Genomic DNA, 19,223 nt, shown 5'->3' with positions numbered 1-19,223 from the left:
ATGGCCCCCCCAACCCCCGTGCGTTTCAGTAAATTGGCGAATGATGTTTCCTCGAACATGGTCTAGGAGGAGATTCGATCTAGAGGGGGTCCCTGGATTTAGACTAATACTAACACTAAAGGTAATACCGAGATAGTACAGACAAATACTGTATTTGTCAAGTTTACTCCAGTTATAGAATTGAGGTCATACTATATTTACTAAATAGTATTCTTGTGATCATATGTTCAGCGACAAGTCCGCCCTCGTCAAAATATCCATAAGACCATAAAATGGATCTTCAAACCTATATTCATTTTTTTGGAAAATGAATAGCAGATCACATCACAGTGGATTATTAAACATACCACTACGACGCTTCTAATGAACTTTGCTGTCTTTGGTAGTCGAACCTAGAGAACAGATCGGATATCCAGGCGTCATATTACCACGATTCAATTGAAGGCCCATTTGTCTAGATGGACTGGGATGTATGGGGTATCTAGTGGGACTTGACTCTGTGGTGAGCCACTTGTAGTGCGAGTGTCGACCTGCTACGGTCTAGATCATGACGTGGTGGCCAGCGAAGTCTACTAGACTTCGCTGGCGATGATCTTTTCTAAAATGGATTATTTGGATAGCAAGTAAACAAGAAGGATTGGTCTAGACAAGGCTAATGTAAATACACGTCATTATATAGAATATATTGTGTTACACATATATAATGGAATAGTGATGTATGGTGAATGCTGGCTTATTGTGTTGTCTTAAGCTACATACTAACATTAGGCAGTGTAGTCTTGATGTCCGATACTGCTACCTAACGTGGCTCTTCACGTCATATTACAGAACCTACTTTTCTGCCTCGCGAGGCTGTTAGTTAAAATGACTCGTCTTCAGATGAGTTCACGTCACAGCCTGGAGGCGCAGGAATCGTTCCTTGGCCAAAATAGATATTGACGGATCATCAATTGCACCCGACCACACCCACATCCACCAATTGATGCTGTCATTCCTCAATTTCTGCTGCCGAGAGCTAGAGAACAAGTGGGGTATCATTATTACTGGACCATCTTCCCAATGGGCGACTTTGATTGCAGATCTCTCTTCTGGGATCCACATCAGACACGAACTGCGGAGATGGCATCTTTTTTTCGTTAAAGCATATAATCATCCATATCAGAACAGGTCGAATCACGCCGGTTGGCCGTCTAAATGTTGTAATCGTTCTCGGATTGCGCTCGGGTCGTCGTGTCCTTCTTCGTTCTTGTACTCTTGCAGAACAATAGTCCGCATCAATCGGCGCGGTGCTCGGCGACCGGTGAACAACTCAAATTGGGCAAATCCTTGCTCAGGAAGTACATCGAGACCATCCAAAGCAACCCATCCTCGGTGGGACAGTGACCGTATCTGCTTCATCAGAGGAGTGTTCAGGGGTTTATAGGCCAGCTGCGAATCATATGATTAGTTTGTGACTTTTGACACGACGAGGGCATGCATGAGAAAACTTACGTCAACGACAACACCTCCAGTTGGGCTTTCGAGCCATTGGGTAGGAACATTGAAGTTTGGCGCTGGCTGCCCGCCAATGCTATGTGCAGGGATACCAGACACAATAATGGTCGGCTGTTTGTACTCCGTAGGCCACGGGTCACTTGTCGAGCGAAGAGTGCTAACTCGGGGTCGCCCACCTGCACGAGTCTCTTCATTGAATAGAAGTTCTTGCCGGTTGTAATGGTGAGCAAGTTTCTCTGCATTGGCAAGAGTTCGGTTGTAGACAAAGATATTCTCCACGCCGAGATAGATCAACGAGTACACTGCGGCGCGGGCCATACCTCCGGATCCAATGACAAGTCCAGTTGTCGTTGGACGCACCGCATTGGCCGGCGACAGACCTCTGCGAATACAATTACAGATTCCGATCCAATCTGTGTTGTCGCCATGGATACCCTTGATGGGACCGGCACGGCCCTTTTCAGTGTAGATTGAGGATTCGCGAGAGAGACGAGAATCCATGTCATCATTGTTTCGTATGGGGACGAGAGTATTGACGGCCCCAATTGCCCGAGCGTGTGGAGACATAGAGTGAAGGAGAGGGATGACTTCTGTTTTATACGGCAAACTGACACTCGAACCACCGAAGAATTGGTTTTCAACAAGGTCATTCAGGCCACGGAGAGTAGAAGATTGGAAGATGGCATATTTGTGAGGCATCCCGCAGGCTTCAAATGCAGTGTTGTGCATGGCAGGTGACATACTGTACTCGACGTTGGCTCCAAAAACAAAGAACTGCATTGGATCCAAGGTAAACGAGCTGAATAGTGCCTGCTGGGCTTCACGGGCTGTAATGCTGGGCCGTAAAAGAGTCGGGCTTTCTTGGATGAGGGACGGGTGTGTGACAGGAGTCAGAGTGGGGTTGAAGCAGCGTGATCTGCGGCCCAATGGTCCGGTATTATATGCTATCAGAGGAAGTGAGGAGACTGGAAAGCTTTCGATGCGGTGTCTGAATCGTTGTAAAGCAGCATCATCCTCAAGAGACTCAGCTGGTTGACATAGACGCACTACATTGCAGCCGAGTCTCTTTGCACGCTCGTAAACTTTCATATACTCATCTCCATCCCAGCCACCAGGCAGAGGCTGATATGCCTCAAAGTGACCAATGATTTTTGTAGTGCCCTTTGCGCTGATTATTTGATTGATGATGTGATCATCACGGGACAAGTCGACAGTCAGGAAACTGGGAGCCAGCCGCAGTCCATGTCGAGTAAGGTTGAGATAGGTTTCATCGCTAGACCGAGAGTTCGGAGAAGGCGAGGAAGAGCCTGGAGGTGTGGTATAGCTTTCCACATGATACACTAGAGGCACGATGATCTTTCGTCGAACAAGCGCCACGATCTGACTGATCTTTTCTGCAAGGTTGGAGTTGGCACCCATATGGTCTGGAGTGCGAGTGACATCAACCGCCAACTCAAACGCATCGATGGTGAATTCTAATTCCTCAATATCCAACTCCTTTTCGCAGAGAACGGAGAACGGAACCGAGATTGCAGAAGTGTAGCGCCGCGTTTCCACAGGCAGTGATGACAGTGGGAAGGAGGAATGCTGGCGTCTTGTTTCAGTGGCATCCCCAGTGATAAAGGCAATGAAGCTAAGGAAGTCTCGCTGAAGTCGTTTCAATGTCAAGAAAGGAGTTGCGGATTGAAGTCGCTGGTCCAGTTTAGGTCCCGGAGACGGGTCATGACCCTCTTTATCCTTGCCGCCCTCCTGCTCTCCATGGGTCACAGCGGCGGCGGCATTGGTGGCCTCGGAGAGGTTGAAGAATTCCAGATTTGAACAACCTCGATAAATCGGGCCAGAAAGTTCCAAGAAATGTCGAACTTTCTGTGTGTCCCACGCTTTCAGGTACGACTGGATACTTTCTGGGTCACGAGTAATGTGAACGACGGGATGCGTTTGGGCATATTCCCGCAGAAGGCGCTGGCCACTCCGCTCCATGGATCCGGCGCCACATGCAATTACACAGCCCTCCTGATTATCTGCTAGCATGGACTCAAACACCTTGGCTTCCTGTTGACGATAGACGGCATGTTCGTTATCTTTCTTGAATATGGCGCGCGAGCATCCCACCATCTGGTGGAAATATCGATCGGCGTCAATCAGGCGGCGACCAGATGCAGCAGCCAAAATAACTGCTAAGCTTGATTTCCCTGTACCACGGATACCGATAAGGACAACAGACGCATTGTTGATGAATTTCCGTGGGGTCTGGAGAGGGCCATTGTCGAAAAGGACCGGAGAGGCGCGGTTGGAGTTCAGTTCTCGTGGTGTCGCATGAGGTGTATTTGAGCCGCCACTATGAGGCTCACACTGTTCACTAGACCGTCTTGAACTCGGCTGTGATCGGAAACCCCATGGAGCTACCCCAGGGCCATCCTTCCTCGGACTTTCATCGTGTTCCACCTGATATAATTTGCGTTTCGGCGGACGGACGAGAATAGACATGTCGCGTGAAGTGGGGGAGGGGAGGTAGGAGGAATGGCAGAAGGAGTCAAATACCCATGGTCAAGTTAACGTTGGAGAAGAGTAGAAGTCAAAGAGAGACAGAGAGAAGTGTGTGGAAGTGAGAGAGGAAGGCAAGCGTAGATCAGCCAAGGTCGAAGATGGAACGGCGGAAAGGGAAGGTACGCTAGCGGATTTCTACGATTTTGCGGTTTTTGCGGGGAAGAGCGAACCTGCACGTAATACGGTATTGTTACACGGGCGGAACAGCCCTCAGCCGGCAATGCGAATTTCCCCGCGGGGTACCACTTGACCTGCAGCCGAGAGAAATCTCTTCGAAGTGAGCAGTACGGCAGTCTTATGTAGAGGTAGTTTATTTGCAATTGGATATATTTTGAAATTCGCAGATTTTTTAATCGGATTGAGAACAAAAAAAACATTTTTATATTGCTACATTGTCCTTCTGCCGTGGTATTTCCCAGACAATTCTCATTACATATTACATTTTGCCCAACTGGGACTGGCTCACCGCTAGCGGGTCAGCCGTATTGTATCCTTTCCCCGGAACGACAGAATCCCATCCGCGACTCCCAGCTTGGCCTTCGGTCATTTCCCCTCCACACCATTTTTTTTCTTCTCTTATTTTTCCTTCTTCCCCAAATTCGATATTCTCTTTGAATCTCGCCCTCTTTCTCATAACGCACGGTCCCATCTAGGTTAGTGGGGGCCGAGGTTCATGGCGTAAAGCACGATTTCGTCTGCGCAGGCCGCCGTCGGCAAAAGGTTCAACTCCCCACACTACTTTCAACGTTGCATGAATATGCGCTTCGAACCGCCGAGTGGATAATCGAAAATTTCAGAAAACACCATGAGCTCTGACGCTCGCCAAGCCACCGGGGCAAATGGGAAACCAAAGCGACGATGGATAGATGGCGACGAGGATACCAGGCCGAATGGGCCGGAAGATGCAGCCCAGCCCAAGCGACAGCGCGTCTCCAGGGCCTGTGATAGCTGTCGGTCGAAGAAAGACAAATGCGACGGAGTCCAACCGGTTTGCTCGACTTGCGCATCATTATGTCGTCCTTGCACCTACAAGGCCAATCCGAAGAAGCGAGGCCTGCCTACCGGCTACATTCGATCTCTCGAGTTGTTATGGGGGCTGGTATTTCAGAAGATTCAGGGGAGTGAAGATGTCATGCGTGCCATGATGCGGTCTATCAATCTCCCAAGCCATCTCGCGACGATGGGAAAGGAAGCCGAAGGGTCTGATACATTGCTTTCCTCATTTAAAAACAGTACTGTCTTGCGTGATATTGAGCGCATGCTTCTTGTGCTAGAACTGCCCGAGGAAGAACGGGATCGCAGCATGCAGGCATACGGTGACGGAGATACACCTCTGGATGTGGATGGAATCCTTGCCTCCTCCGAGGCCCAAGAATGGCAACTTCCAGAGGCGATGGAGCAACGCGAAACAACATCTACCGGTATATCGCCATCCCGTAGCTCGATCATAAGCTCTGCCCCGAGGAATCCAATATACCGAACCAGAGATTCTGGCGTCCAAACAATTTCCGACGACTTTCACCCTCACGCCTTAGCCACCTTTTCGAACCCTATCAACCCCCGATCTACATCTACTAGTATTCCTCTCCAGCTTCCCTTCAACGCCTGGCCTCTGCTTGATATCTATTTCTCATATACGCAATGCTGGTTCCCCATACTAGAAAAGCATGACATACTCCGAACAGCCTTTCAATATACGGAAGGGGATGTGTACATGTCTCGCACAACTCCAGGCTCTGGAGATCATGCCGCTCTGTGGGCCGTCCTCACTCTGGCTTCTCTTCAAGACGCCTCAATCACCGCTGGCGCACACTCTGACGGCCATTCCAATCGATTGAACTCATCTCAATTGTATAAAACCGCTCGGGAGCTTATTCCGTCCGAGACTGGACCCTTTGAGGTTGGTCATGTACAAGCACTGCTTATCCTTTCCCTAATCAAGTTTGGTCAACAAGAGTGGACGTCTGCTTGGATGCTTGTTGGTCACGCTGTTCGAATTGCACAGACTGTCGGTCTGGACCAACCATCCTTCCATGCGCCACCCAAACTCCCTGAACAGGGAAAGCAAGCCGGACGAGCAAAACATGTCTTTCTGGGTTGTTTTGTCTTGGAGACACTTATTGCAGAGCAAACCTCACAATGCCCATCTCTTCGAAAAGATGACTTGGCCCGCGTTGGAGCGATTGACGAAGATGGCCTTGAAGAATGGCACCCCTGGGAAGACCAGACTGGTCTGCGACCAATGCAGTCTTCACGAGCCTCAATGCAACGCGGACCGCTCAATGCGTTGAGTACTTTCAACCGTCTTGTTTCTCTGACTGCTATTTTAAATGACCTCTGTTTTTATAAGCAAGATCCAACTATCTCACGAGCACAGTTGGAGTCCTCAGAGTTCCAATTACAACGCTGGGCAAATTCTCTGCCTAAGAGTTACCGCATCGACATACAAAGCCAGCCATTAAGAGTGGCATCACCTCACATCTTCGCTTTGGAAATGACATACCAAAGTATAGCCACTTCCCTGAGCCTACAGATTGCTTTAAGGGAACTCGACCAAAATATCCCCGACGTACCGCACAAAGGTCGCGCAGCAGAAAGTTCAAAGCGTCTCCTGCAATTGCTACAAATATATCTGGAAACATACAGCTTTTCAGCGACTGCTCCGACCTTTGGAATGATTCTCAGATACTGCGTCCCGCGGTCACTCACTAGGGATTTAATGTCCGATGTTGAGCTCGGGATCCAAAACAAGATACATTCATATTCATCGCACCTTGGCCAACTTTGGCTGATGTCAGATCGACCGGGCACAGGCCATACAGCCTGCCAAAGAAGCCAGGCAATCAGTGTCTCACCGGTCACTTCTCAGCAGCATGATGTTGCGATAACCGAGGATCCTACAGTACACATCATGCCAGCCAGTACTCCCCGCCATCTCTCGTCAGCAGAAACACACATCACGCCAAACACATCCCATCAACCTACCTCCGACCCTTTCCCTCCAGTACCTTGGCTCCGAGCACCGCAAAACATTGATGAGGGCGGCGGGCTACTCCCAACGCCAACCCCCTCTATGACCACTGTTGGTGCCTCCGAAGTGTCGGGTCAACCCGGTCAGTTGGATGCGTCATTAAACAATGGAATGCATCAACCCACATCCGCATCCAAATCTCAAAATGGTCCTCCCATGCTACCCGATCTCACACCTCCATTCCCACCGGGAGGCCATTATGCTACACCATACCAAGACCCCTCCATTGGACTCGGCCAGTTTGTCGGCATGGACGGTTACGGGGCCCCGCGTCGTCAACAGCGGATTGCGCCAGATCTTGATGCCTTATTTGATGAACTAGCATCCCTGGATGGTGCCGAAAAGTATGTTCACATTTCCATCGTCTTTCTTTCTCATGCAAATCTGTACTAACCGAGCGCTTTCTAGGGCCGATAACCAGCCTGAGTTCATGCAGAACCTTGGATTTGTTGCTGACTCCAACGTGCCGGAGATATACTCTTTCACAAATCAGATCGAGCCTTTTTTACTGGCACAGACGCAACAAATGCCAGCCAATGATCACCAGGCTATTGACCGAAGAGAATCACAGACACTGAGTATAGGAGGAACGCCAAAGCGATGATGTAGGGGCTACTAGGAAGAAAGTTACGCGAATTTGTTTTGCAGCCGCTGGTCGGCAGATATTCTTCCGTGTACATGCATTTCGGAGTGTTGGTGTACGATATCATATCCTTCCGGTATCGGCGAAGCACAGGCGTACGGACTGATCATGGAAGCGATATCACCGTGTTATAATAATACTTTATGAGATTAGTATAAAAAATATTCAACGTCCCCAATTCATGACCCTAACATAATGAACGAAAGACAGCTTGATAGTCATTCATTTGCGTAATTCCACAATACACGAGGTTCTAGAACACATAGCAAACAACAAATATCCTTAGCTCCAAAAGCCATAAAGATACAAATTCAAATCCAAATTCCATTCCATTCCGGACCACATTCATGACTTTTCATCATACCAAAGCTGACCAAAGAAGAGCCCCCCCGCGGAACTGAAACTTGAATTCAAGCCAAGGACCTAGAAGAAAGAAGACCGAACTACTCAAAGAGCAGCCTTACTCTCCTTCTCAAGTTCCTTAAAATTAACTGCAACATGCTCAACCGCAACCTGATACCCATAAACCCCCAAACCAACAATAATTCCAGCAGCCTTATCACTGAAATACGAATGATGTCTCCAGGGCTCTCGAGCATGGACATTACTAACATGTAATTCGATGAACGGGATACCAACGCCCAGTAAAGCGTCACGGATAGCCACGGAGGTATGCGTGTAAGCGCCGGGGTTTATCACGATACCGTCGACTTTACCGCGGGCAGCTTGAATGCGGTCGACGATTGCGCCTTCATGGTTTGATTGGAAGGATTCGAGGGTTGCTCCATGCTTAGAGGCGGTTGTTTTTGCGTTGTTCTCGACGTCTGTGAGGGTTGTTGAGCCGTAGATGTGGGGTTCGCGGGTACCGAGGAGGTTGAGGTTTGGACCGTTGATGAGGAGGATTGATTTAGGCATTTTGGTGGTGATTGAGTATTGATTTGGGATTTGTTTGATGTGGTCTTCAGGTGTTTGTTTGAAAGTGTTGTTGGATGTGGTTGGAAATATAGATGTGAATTTGTATAAAAGTACGGAGTAGGTCTAAAGCAGATGCGGGGACTCACTCCGCGCATTCTGCACGCGGCTGAGTGCTTAACCGTGTGGGGGGAACAGTTCCACCCAAGTCCATATATCTCCGCTGTATGCCGGTTGTTAAATTTCGGTAAATTTCATTTCCTACACACAGTACATTCTTGTCCAAGGAGACTCTTTTTGTTAGTCATGATATGATCAGAAGCGAGTGTGGGGGCTCTGTCTATCCTTGGAGGTATAGCACTGTCGTCTGGTGTTGATGTCGTTGGATGTCGTGGGGTAGGATGCTGTGAGTAGTACCCCTTATACACTGCAATATTGCTGCGTTTTCTACCTCTTCCTTGTTCATTCAAAATTGAGGTTCAACCTCGGATATCAAATTAGTTGTACTATGTACTTGCTCGTTATTGAACCTCCCTTCGCTAAATATCTCTTGCTTAATCTGGTTCTCGGTGGACAGTCCTTCTCCTGCTATAGGATTAGTACCCTAACTGCCTTCGCAGCTCTAGTTATTAGTCTACCTTCAATGAGCACAAATTCCAGAAAAGTACACCATAAAAAGCTAGTAATATCCTTGCAGACCATTGAAAGGTATGTCTTCTAGAAATTCAACTGATCACACCTCTCCAACCATCCCATCCCAACTGTCTACAGCGATATCACCGCCCCACAGTGGGGTAAATCGATAAGGCAAATCGGCTAGCGACGGTGCCTCGACCATTTTTCACCGGGAGTGACTCAAAGAAAATCGCATCTCACCTTCTTTTCTAGCATCCTTCACATCCCCAGTGTCCCCAGTGACTCTCACATCTTCTGTCCAGCTTCCAAGATACAAAACCATCCGCAAATACCCCTCAGTCACGGCACCATGGCAGTGGGATCGTTCTCCCAAAATGAACTCGACGAGATATACGCTTTTGCGATAGATCTTGGCCGCAAGGCTGGTGATCTGCTTATGTCCCGTGTGGAACAGCGCATGGATGGTGGAGAGGGTAATGCACAAAGCTTTGAGGAGAAGGATAACTCGGTTGATATTGTGACCCAGACCGACGAGGGTGAGTTGAGGGAGAGGTGCTGGTCCAGCTTAGCTTAGTTTAGCTTCAAGCTTCCACCTGCTTGCTACGACAAGGCAAATGCTGAATATCGGAATCGACAGATGTTGAAGTCTTTATTAGCACCGCTTTAAAGAGTAAATACCCATCGCACAAGTTCGTCCAGCCCAACTACAACCGTCGTCGCAGACCTTATTAACGGCGTCCAGATTCCTCGGCGAAGAAACATATGCCAAGGGCCAGTCGCGAGATTATCTGATTGATGAGCAGCCAACATGGTGCATTGATCCGTTAGACGGTATATCCAACACAAAGACCTTCTTGCCTCCGAGGAACAAGCGCGATGCTAACTGTCTTCCCCAGGAACCGTCAATTATACACACCTTTTCCCAATGTTCTGCATCTCAATTGGTTTCATCGTCCAACACAAACCAGTAATCGGAGTAATCTACGCCCCCTTTCAAGATCAACTTTTCTCCTCTTGCATCGGACGAGGCGCATGGTTAAATGAGAAACGTCGACTTCCCCTCATCCAGAAACCCTCTATTCCCCCAATGCCATCTAATGCCCCATCCCAATGTGTATTTTCCTGTGAATGGGGTAAAGATCGCCGTGATATTCCTGATGGTAATATGCATCGCAAAATTGAAAGTTTCGTGAATATGGCTGCGGAAATTGGTGGACGGGGTGGTAAGGGTGGTATGGTTCATGGAATGAGGAGTCTTGGAAGTGCGACGCTTGATCTTGCGTATACGGCTATGGGATCTTTTGATATCTGGTGGGAAGGAGGTTGTTGGGAGTGGTATGTTTAAACACCCGCAATGAAGAGAATCGATCAAGAGCTTCATTGGTCCTTGATTGGGATATTAAGATCATTTTTTACTGATTGGTTTGATTAGGGACGTTGCGGCTGGTATCGCCATACTTCTCGAGGCAGGGGGTTTAGTTACCACGGCCAATCCCCCGAAAATATTGAATCGGACCCCATTGAAGATGTCCGATTGGGTAGTCGGTTGTATCTAGCTATTAGGTGAGACCTACACTTCCTCGCAGCTATAATCAGGAAAATGCTAACGAATGTCTTGCAGACCCGCTGGTCCATCGGCTACAGAGACTGGTCGGCAGTCGCAAGAGCGTACTGTGCGAGAAGTTTGGCGTCGTGTCCGCAAGTTGGAGTATTCTCGACCTGGCGCATAGATCTCAAAGTAATTTCAGTACTAGTATATCCGAAGGATCAGACACTGGATACGCATACTAGAGATTTAGGTCGCAGCACGGTAGGCTACGGGGTTCGGCAGATCTATCTTACTTTCCGAGATCTCACTGGGAAGTCATCTAGATATTGATATGTTATATATTTCACAGACGCCAATCATTTATAATGCAAGAATCTTGATCTTTATACAATCATTAAAAAATGGAAACAAAAAGAGGACGTTAGAAAAGAGAAAGTTGCAACGCACATAGGCATTACAGGCTGGACTTATTGGCTGCACGCTCAGCAACAGTCTTATCAACCATATCACGAACCTGCTGCACCAACTCAGGAGTTCCTTGAATGTCCTTCCCGGTCCAGAGACGAGCCTGCTCCAGTCCCTGCCAGATCAAAGCCTCAGAACCAAGAATCACCTTCCAACCACCAGTAGACGCCAACTGAGCAATCTCAGTCCAGGGAACAGGGTGGTAGCACATCTCCAGGATGACACCCTGCTGCTTCTCCGCATCGGCAGCGGTACCCAGGAAAGCCTGGATGACGGCACGGGAGCGCAGCTCTTCAGGCGTCTTGGGAGGATAGTTGGGGATACCGGAGACAATGGCAGCGGGAGCCTCGAGACGAGCAGCCTCTTCAGGGTCACTGACAGGGATCAGAGGAGCCTGGGCATTGGGATCCGGGTTACGCTGACGGTCTTCGGCCATGATAGACTCAACCTCGGCAGCGTCACGGTTGACGATGTAGATCTTGCTGGAGCCGAGCCAGCGTCGCATAACGTAAACAGCAGTGCGGGCGGTGCCACCACCGCCGATAATGAGCGCGGGCCGGCCGCAGAAGCGCGAGGCATTGGGGGCGTTCTTGACGAGCGCTTCACGGATACCGTCGCAGTCAGTGTTGGTACCAACGTATTGGCGTGCGCCGGTGGTTGGGTCGCTGCGGAGGAAAATAGTGTTGCAAGCACCGGCTTGGCGGGCGTGCTCGGTCAGGTCATCAAGGTGAGGCATGATGGCTACCTTGTGTGGCATCGTCACGGACGAGCCGACGAATTTAGGGTTAGAGCGGATCGAGGCGAGGAATGTCTCGATCGGCGGCGACCGCGTGTATGGTGGTGGGTAAGTCGCTGATGTACCTGTCACACTGGAAAGAGGAATTTGCGTCCAGTTCAGACCCAAGGCATTGTAAACGGTCTGGTGAAGGGGTGGTGACAGCGAATTGAGCAGAGGGTGGCCGTACAGATAGGCAACACCGTCGAGATGCTCGGGGATGGAGATGGGCTCTTCCGCGGGCGGTTGAGTGGTAGTTGAGACTGCGGGAGCGGCCATTGTGGGAGCAAAATAATGGACAAGTTGATTTAATTTTTTTGGGGGAGGGAATTTTGTCTAAAGAGGGTGAAGAGAGGAGACGAGGGGTAGTTAAAAGAGGGACTCGGGGAGAAACGCGAATGAGGTTATCTTCAGGATTTTTGCTGGTCGTAAAAGAAGAGCCGCGAGGCGGAGAAACACTATCCGCTGGTTTGAGTTCCTCTACCACTTTCTCTCCTCTTGGCAACAAACACTTTTCTATACAGTGATTTTGATATAACCTACAGCACTGATGATTTGCTCTTGAAATATATTCCATCATGTTTCTATGTAATGCTAATCCATCATCATCTCCCTCTCCTGTCCCTGTTTGTTGATGCATGACATACTTTGATGGGGCAGAATGCTTTGCCACGGACCATCTCGAACAACATCACCACCACACCCCACGGGGGATTGCAACTCCTTGGCTTTCACAACAGTCTCCGGTAACCAATCGCGTACTTGGCGTTACTAGCATTCAGAACTTACTGCAAGCCAGCCGAATCATTCCAGTCAAGATGTGAGGGGAGCCACCGATTTTAGTTCCCAGCGCCATTGCCTTCCGGGGAAGCGCTTTTCCCCGCCACCTCCATTGAATCTTTCATCATTGGCCCTCGGTCAATCGGAAAAAAAACCCTGGGTCCATGCTGATTGTCGAATAAAATCAACTCTTTTTAGCCATTCAAAACCCGCTTGAATTGGAGCGTGCACCTAACTTCCCCGGTCTACCCCATCTGGAGTACGTTGAACATGGGGATGTCCAGAACGTCTTCCCCGGCCGAGATGCTCCACTTCTGCAGCGGCATCGCTGAATTTCCCCACACGATTTGAACCAACCAGCAAAGATTTCTCTTCGTTTAGACTCAAGCCATGTCCACGGTGCTAAAGGTTCCTCGCCCAGAGAAAAACTAGAGAAATTCCTTACACGCGCCGCCCCCTCCCTGGCTCTTGGCTTAACATACTTTCTTGGAGCCAACACGCTGGGTTCTTATTCTTATCCTTCTGTGCGCACAGTCCCCTTCCTCTTTCACCAAGAGAGCTACAGTTCAATATTGTTTTGCCGGGACTTGGCCTTGTTCGGGATCTTGCAAGTTTACACGCTGCTTAGTGCTATACCTTTCTCCGCCTCCACGTTTTCCACGTTTCCCTCGCCCCCCTTAACCCACAACCCCAGACTTCTTTTCTTTTCCCCAAGCGAAGAAAGACTCATCAGTCTGGGGAACCTCGTGGCTATTTAGATCGCGGCTCTCCCCCAGATCGATCGTGGCAAGATCTTCTTACCTTGTTTCTCTTCTTTCCCCTCTACTCTCTTCTCTACCTTTTACTCCTTCCCTTGAGCACTCTCCTGCATCCCTTTTGCTACACACCAAGTGGCCAACCCTTTCACAAGGGAGACCCGACTGTCTTCGTACTTGGTACATTGACAAGAAGGATCCAATTTGTCGCGTAGCTCCTTGGAGTTCATCTATTCTCTTTTCCTGCTCCTTTGTATACCCTATATTGAATCACCACCATGTCGATCCTCAAGCTTATTGAGGACCGGCCAACACCAAAGGCTGTTTACAACTGGAGGATCTACCTTCTGGCAGCCGTTGCATCATGCACATCATGCATGATTGGTTATGATAGTGCTTTCATCGGAACAACTCTGTCGTTGACATCTTTCAAGGATGAGTTTGATTTTGCTTCAAGGTCGAAGAGTGAGCAGGATTTGCTCAGCGCCAATATCGTCTCCACTTATCAGGCCGGTGCCTTTTTTGGATCTTTCTTCGCGTATCCAATTGGTCACTTCTGGGGTAGACGCATGGGTTTACTCTCGGCTGCTATGGTTTTTATCCTCGGTGCTGGTCTGATGTTGGGTGTTAATGGAGACCGTGGATTTGGTCTTCTCTACGCTGGACGTGTACTGGCTGGCCTGGGCGTTGGTGCCGGTTCCAACATCACTCCTATCTATATTTCCGAGTTGGCACCTCCTGCTATTCGAGGTCGTTTGGTCGGTGTGTATGAACTTGGCTGGCAAATTGGGGGCCTTGTTGGTTTTTGGATCAACGTAAGTTTCAAGTCTCTTCCTAATCGGTAATGAGTCACAGTCTAACGTGTTTTCCACAATAGTATGGCGTTGATCAAACTATGGAACCTAGTCATAAACAGTGGATTATTCCATTTGCTGTTCAGCTGATTCCCGCCGGTCTTATGCTTATTGGATGTATCTTTGTTCGTGAATCTCCACGTTGGTTATTCATGCGCGGGCACCGCGAAAAGGCTATCAAGAATCTCAGCTGGATTCGCCAATTGGACGAGAATGATATTTACATGATCGAAGAGATTACTGCTATTGATCAAGCCTTGGAGCATCAGCGTTCTACCATTGGTATTGGATTCTGGAAGCCCTTCCAGGCTGCTGGCTCTGATAAGAAGGTTATGTGGCGCTTGTTCCTGGGTTCCATGCTGTTCTTCTGGCAAAATGGTTCCGGAATCAATGCCATCAACTACTACTCCCCAACTGTTTTCAAGGTCAGTCACAAGACGTTCTACAAGCGAAGTAGTCACGTGCTAACAACATGTTCAGTCTATCGGTGTTCAAGGAAACAACAGTTTGTTCACCACCGGTATCTTTGGCGTAGTCAAAACAGTTGTCACTTTTGTTTGGCTGCTGTATCTGATTGATCGTGTCGGTCGCCGTAACCTTCTTCTGATCGGTGCAATTGGTGGTTCCATCTGCATGTGGATTGTCGGTGCGTATATCAAGGTCGCAGACCCTGAAAATCACCCCAAGCCACAAATGGATGGCGGTGGTATCATGGCCATGTTCTTCTTCTACCTGTGGACCGTCTTTTATACCCCAACCTGGAACGGTACTCCTTGGGTCCTTAACTCGGTAAGTCACATATCTTGGACCCAGCAGATGCGGTTTACGTACAAATACAAGGGAGAAGTAGTCCTAACATGCCTTTTCAGGAAATGTTCGATACCAACATGCGTTCCCTGGCACAAGCTTGCGCTGCTGCCTCGAACTGGCTGTGGAATTTCCTAATTTCGCGCTTCACACCGCAAATGTTCGACAAGATGTCGTACGGCGTATTCTTCTTCTTTGCTTCGCTGATGATTCTTTCCTTCGTCTTCGTATTCTTCCTCGTCCCTGAGACCAAGGGTATCCCCCTGGAAAGTATGGATGACTTGTTCGGTATCAAGCCTATTTGGCGAGCCCACCCTGCCATCATCAGCCGACTTCGCGAAGAGGAAGCCCAATTCCGTCACGACGTTGAGGAATCTGGCATGGCAGCTGCTAAGCTTGACGCGGAGCAGGTTGAGCATGCTGCGCCTGAGCAGACCAAGTATGTTTGATGCGTTTGCGTATTGATGCTTTCGTGTGTAGATGGTCCTTTTTGTTTTTTTCTTTGAATACCTATCAAGTTGGAAATTTGAATATGTCAATCCGGTCTGAGATCTGGATATGTTGGATAATGTTGAATATCCATCCATGGACAATAAATGAGAAATTGACAACGTCCCTCATTTCAACCCCTCGACATGAAGTACAGTATGTAAAGAACGACTGTAGAAACTGTGAATTCTGGTTTAACTGTACATGACACAATAAGTAGTAAATATCTTCATCAGCTTGCAGCACTCTTCAGAGGTGATGAAATTTCAAGTCCTTCCGAAGAAGCAATCGTATGAACGCAGATTTGACGAATTACTCCTTCGACCCTTCCAACAGATCAACGTTGATTTCAACAGGTTGACCGGTCCGCATAGCCCGCTGAACAGCTTCGCACACCATCAACGCACGCAAACCTTCTTCACCCGAACAACTCGGCTGAGCCTCGCCACGAATAACATCCACAAAATGAGCCAGTTGCAAATCGAATGGAGCAGCATTATCAGGAAGTTCAATCCGATCAACAGTCAAGGGGGCACTCCAACTCTTCTCACTACTCTTCTCATAACTCCACCGCGTCAAATCAGGCACACTGAGTGAACCTGCTGATCCAAAGATACGATAGAAGTCCGAACCACTCTCAACCTTAGGAATCATAGGATTCTCACCAGTCCCCATTTCAAAATTATGCGGGGAGGGAGTGGCGTCGCAGACAACGAATGATCCTACGACTCCAGAGGCAAATTTCATTGTTAATGCCGCACCCTCGTCTGCATCGTGTGTAGGTGATTCACGTTGAGGGAGAATACCCTCTGCCTGAACACGAGTAATTGGTCCGAAGAAGTGGTGCATTAGATCAATGTCATGAACAAGGTTGATCGGGATAACACCACCACCGCGTGCACTAGATGTACGCCAATCGCCAATCCCCGCGAAGTATGAATCAGGCTTGTATAATGTCCAAAGCCCATTAACGGCAATGGGCCGACCGAGAGATCCATTTTCCAGGATCGATTTCGTGGCTCGTACGTATGGGTTGAACCGACGATGGTGACCGACTAGTAACTTCAAATGGGCATACTCTGGTGCTGAGGCGAGAGATAGTAGCGAGTGACCGGTTTCAATGGTGTTGCTGATTGGTTTCTCGAGAAGAACGTGGACGTTGCCTGATAGTAGTTCTTTTGCGACGGGTACGTGGGTTTGATTTGGTGTACAAACTATTGCTGCATCGGGTCGGTGAGGTGAAGATAGAAGTGCCGAGACGGATGGATAATAGTTTGTTCCCAGGTCTGAGGCTGTTTGAACGCCTGCTGGCATTGGGTCGACTAGGGCGATTAATTCCGTGTCTGGATTGTTGATGACGGATTTCGCATGGCGCGGACCGATTAGACCGGCGCCGATGATAGCAATCTTCATCGACATTTTTGGTTTTTTGGGTGATTTTTTTCCCCGAGGGTCCAAAGCTCTCAATAAGTTTGATTTTATAGATTCAAATCAATTCCACTCTGGTGAAATTCACGGTGACTTTTCACAGAGTCGTCGCTGAGCACCCAATGGGATTAAGATGGTCGTCATTGTAGGCATTTCGGCATAGAATTCACGGTCTTGGCGGGCTCGTCTGCTTGGAAACGGCCTTGAAATATCCGATTGGAAGAGAAAGCCTGGGCCCCGACAAGACATTTCGCTCGGTGAAATGGGGAAATCCTTCTCGCGACGGGCGAAGCGTCTCCCTTTTGACGGAGGCAAAGGAGGCAAGGCGGGTAAACGTTTCTAATTTCTGGTGGGTCAGCGAAGCACTTATCCGGTCAAATGATCCGCATATTACAGGATGGCGACGGCAGTGGGAGAACGCAGCTCCCACACCTCCTGGGGATAATGTTTTATTTCGTTGGGACGAGAAAAGAGGAGAAAGGAGAGTGGAAAAATTCGTGGAGAATGTTTTCTAAGGACTTTGGTCTGCCTTGCTTTGTACCTTTTTACTTCTATTCTTTTTCAATCTCACTTTCATCAACCTGAGTTGTGTTTTCTTTGTTGCCTCTTGTGCCTCGAGTAGTAGCCTCGAGGAAGTACATCCTTATCGTTATCTACACCATTCACGCTTCCCTGGCATTTCCATCCAAAAATATTATTCCAAAATGGCGTTTAACCGCCCCGGAATTGCCTCCATGTCCTTGGGACGGCCATGGATTCACGACCTCCCTGGCAAACTGATGCAAGCTGCTGCTCATGGTTTCGAGGGCATGGAACTCTTCTTCGATGATCTGGACTGTTATGCTCAACGGATATTCAACGGCGATCACCTCGAGGCTGCACATACGGTACGTCGCATGTGTGAGCGTCTTGGCATGACCATCATCTGCCTGCAGCCTTTCTCCATGTACGAAGGGCTGCTAGATCGGGCCGAGTCCGACCGTCTGATTAATGAGAAGCTTCCTAAATGGTTCACGCTGGCGCGGGCCCTGGGTACCGATATGATTCAGGTCCCATCCAACTTCCTTGGTCCAGACCCTAAGACCGGTGCTCCACGAACAACAGGCGACCACGCCGTCATCGTGCGTGACCTGCAGCGTCTAGCGGATTTGGGTGCAGGTGCAGGCTTCCGATTCGTCTACGAGGCTTTATGCTGGGGCGATCATGTTGATACTTGGGAAGCTTCTTGGGACGTCGTTCGCGATGTTGATCGTCCTAACTTTGGCCTTTGTCTTGATTCATTTAACATTGCTGGTCGTGTATATGCGGATCCCGCCTCTCCTACCGGTTGCACTCCCAACGCTGCGGCGGACCTGGCTGCATCTCTGGACCGTCTTCGCAATGCGAATATCGACCCTGCTAAGATCTTCTACGTTCAACTCGTTGATGGTGAACGGTTAAATGCTCCTCTTGATGAGAAGCACCCATTCCATGTGCCCAACCAGCCTGTGCGCATGAACTGGTCTCGCAATGCTCGTCTTTTCCCATTCGAGGAGTCTCGTGGTGGCTATCTGCCCATTGTGGATGTCGCTCGTGTCTTCTTCGAGGATCTTGGCTTCAAGGGTTGGGTTTCTCTAGAGCTGTTTAGCCGCACCCTTGCTGACCCTGACCCTTTCACACCTGCCGACCATGCCCGCCGTGGAATTGACTCTTACAACAAGGCTGCACAGCTCTTTAACTTCGAGGGTCAGGAACAGAAGAGCTTGAAGTATACTCCTGTGCCGGAATCTTCTTCTCCTGTTCAGCACCGTCTGTAAAAAAGGATGGTCCATTGTTCCTGTTGTTTCCATTACCCATCTGAATTGTACATATTGCATCTTAACGACTGTCAATGATAGACCGCTCTCAATGAGCATTTAATATTCAATGAAGTTCATCCGTAAGTCATGGGTAGTGGCTGTAAATTGTGCAGCCGTGACATTCGCAGCCTGCATTTTGGATTTGAGGAAGAAGAGGAATAAGAAATTCTTTTCTTCAGTTGGAAAATTCGAATCATTATTTTAGACTCGTTCAGAAAAT

At 48.8% G+C, this 19,223-nt stretch overlaps 9 protein-coding genes across 9 annotated transcripts; 4 read left to right on the top strand and 5 right to left on the bottom strand.

The window, feature by feature from the left end:
- Positions 1-1,173: 1,173 nt before the first annotated feature.
- Positions 1,174-3,981, bottom strand: N7469_006791 (putative quinate pathway repressor protein QutR; the record flags this gene model as incomplete). The annotated part of the gene is made up of 2 exons (XM_056645709.1): positions 1,174-1,428; positions 1,492-3,981. 2 exons carry the CDS (start codon positions 3,979-3,981, stop codon positions 1,174-1,176), a joined length of 2,745 nt encoding a protein of 914 aa, XP_056499150.1.
- Positions 3,982-4,846: 865 nt separating this feature from the next.
- Positions 4,847-7,676, top strand: N7469_006790 (putative C6 transcription factor QutA; the record flags this gene model as incomplete). The annotated part of the gene is made up of 2 exons (XM_056645708.1): positions 4,847-7,416; positions 7,481-7,676. 2 exons carry the CDS (start codon positions 4,847-4,849, stop codon positions 7,674-7,676), a joined length of 2,766 nt encoding a protein of 921 aa, XP_056499149.1.
- Positions 7,677-8,162: 486 nt separating this feature from the next.
- Positions 8,163-8,630, bottom strand: N7469_006789 (type II 3-dehydroquinate dehydratase; the record flags this gene model as incomplete). The annotated part of the gene is made up of 1 exon (XM_056645707.1): positions 8,163-8,630. One exon carries the CDS (start codon positions 8,628-8,630, stop codon positions 8,163-8,165), a length of 468 nt encoding a protein of 155 aa, XP_056499148.1.
- Positions 8,631-9,612: 982 nt separating this feature from the next.
- On the top strand, positions 9,613-10,993 carry N7469_006788 (inositol monophosphatase family protein; the record flags this gene model as incomplete). Its single annotated transcript, XM_056645706.1, has 6 exons — positions 9,613-9,799; positions 9,901-9,952; positions 10,006-10,094; positions 10,160-10,598; positions 10,696-10,791; positions 10,885-10,993. The coding sequence occupies 6 exons, from the start codon at positions 9,613-9,615 to the stop codon at positions 10,991-10,993; spliced, it is 972 nt and encodes a 323-aa protein (XP_056499147.1).
- Positions 10,994-11,266: 273 nt separating this feature from the next.
- Positions 11,267-12,331, bottom strand: N7469_006787 (shikimate dehydrogenase family protein; the record flags this gene model as incomplete). The annotated part of the gene is made up of 1 exon (XM_056645705.1): positions 11,267-12,331. The coding sequence occupies one exon, from the start codon at positions 12,329-12,331 to the stop codon at positions 11,267-11,269; it is 1,065 nt and encodes a 354-aa protein (XP_056499146.1).
- Positions 12,332-12,646: 315 nt separating this feature from the next.
- On the bottom strand, positions 12,647-12,908 carry N7469_006786 (uncharacterized protein; the record flags this gene model as incomplete). The annotated part of the gene is made up of 2 exons (XM_056645704.1): positions 12,647-12,813; positions 12,842-12,908. The coding sequence occupies 2 exons, from the start codon at positions 12,906-12,908 to the stop codon at positions 12,647-12,649; spliced, it is 234 nt and encodes a 77-aa protein (XP_056499145.1).
- A 957-nt stretch (positions 12,909-13,865) lies between these two features.
- Positions 13,866-15,697, top strand: N7469_006785 (sugar porter family MFS transporter; the record flags this gene model as incomplete). Its single annotated transcript, XM_056645703.1, has 4 exons — positions 13,866-14,402; positions 14,465-14,866; positions 14,922-15,230; positions 15,311-15,697. The coding sequence occupies 4 exons, from the start codon at positions 13,866-13,868 to the stop codon at positions 15,695-15,697; spliced, it is 1,635 nt and encodes a 544-aa protein (XP_056499144.1).
- Positions 15,698-16,049: 352 nt separating this feature from the next.
- N7469_006784 (Gfo/Idh/MocA family protein) lies at positions 16,050-17,156 on the bottom strand (the record flags this gene model as incomplete). Its single annotated transcript, XM_056645702.1, has 1 exon — positions 16,050-17,156. One exon carries the CDS (start codon positions 17,154-17,156, stop codon positions 16,050-16,052), a length of 1,107 nt encoding a protein of 368 aa, XP_056499143.1.
- Positions 17,157-17,869: 713 nt separating this feature from the next.
- N7469_006783 (sugar phosphate isomerase/epimerase family protein) lies at positions 17,870-18,961 on the top strand (the record flags this gene model as incomplete). Its single annotated transcript, XM_056645701.1, has 1 exon — positions 17,870-18,961. One exon carries the CDS (start codon positions 17,870-17,872, stop codon positions 18,959-18,961), a length of 1,092 nt encoding a protein of 363 aa, XP_056499142.1.
- Between the last annotated feature and the right edge of the window lie 262 nt (positions 18,962-19,223).

Source organism: Penicillium citrinum, assembly GCF_028827155.1.
Source record: "Penicillium citrinum strain IBT 23319 chromosome Unknown utg000006l:1.0-3011923.0:1.0-3012962.0, whole genome shotgun sequence".
Taxonomy (NCBI): Eukaryota; Fungi; Ascomycota; class Eurotiomycetes; order Eurotiales; family Aspergillaceae; genus Penicillium; species Penicillium citrinum.
The sequence above is the reverse complement of the archived record's forward strand: the minus strand, read 5'-3'. Positions and strand labels throughout refer to the sequence as shown.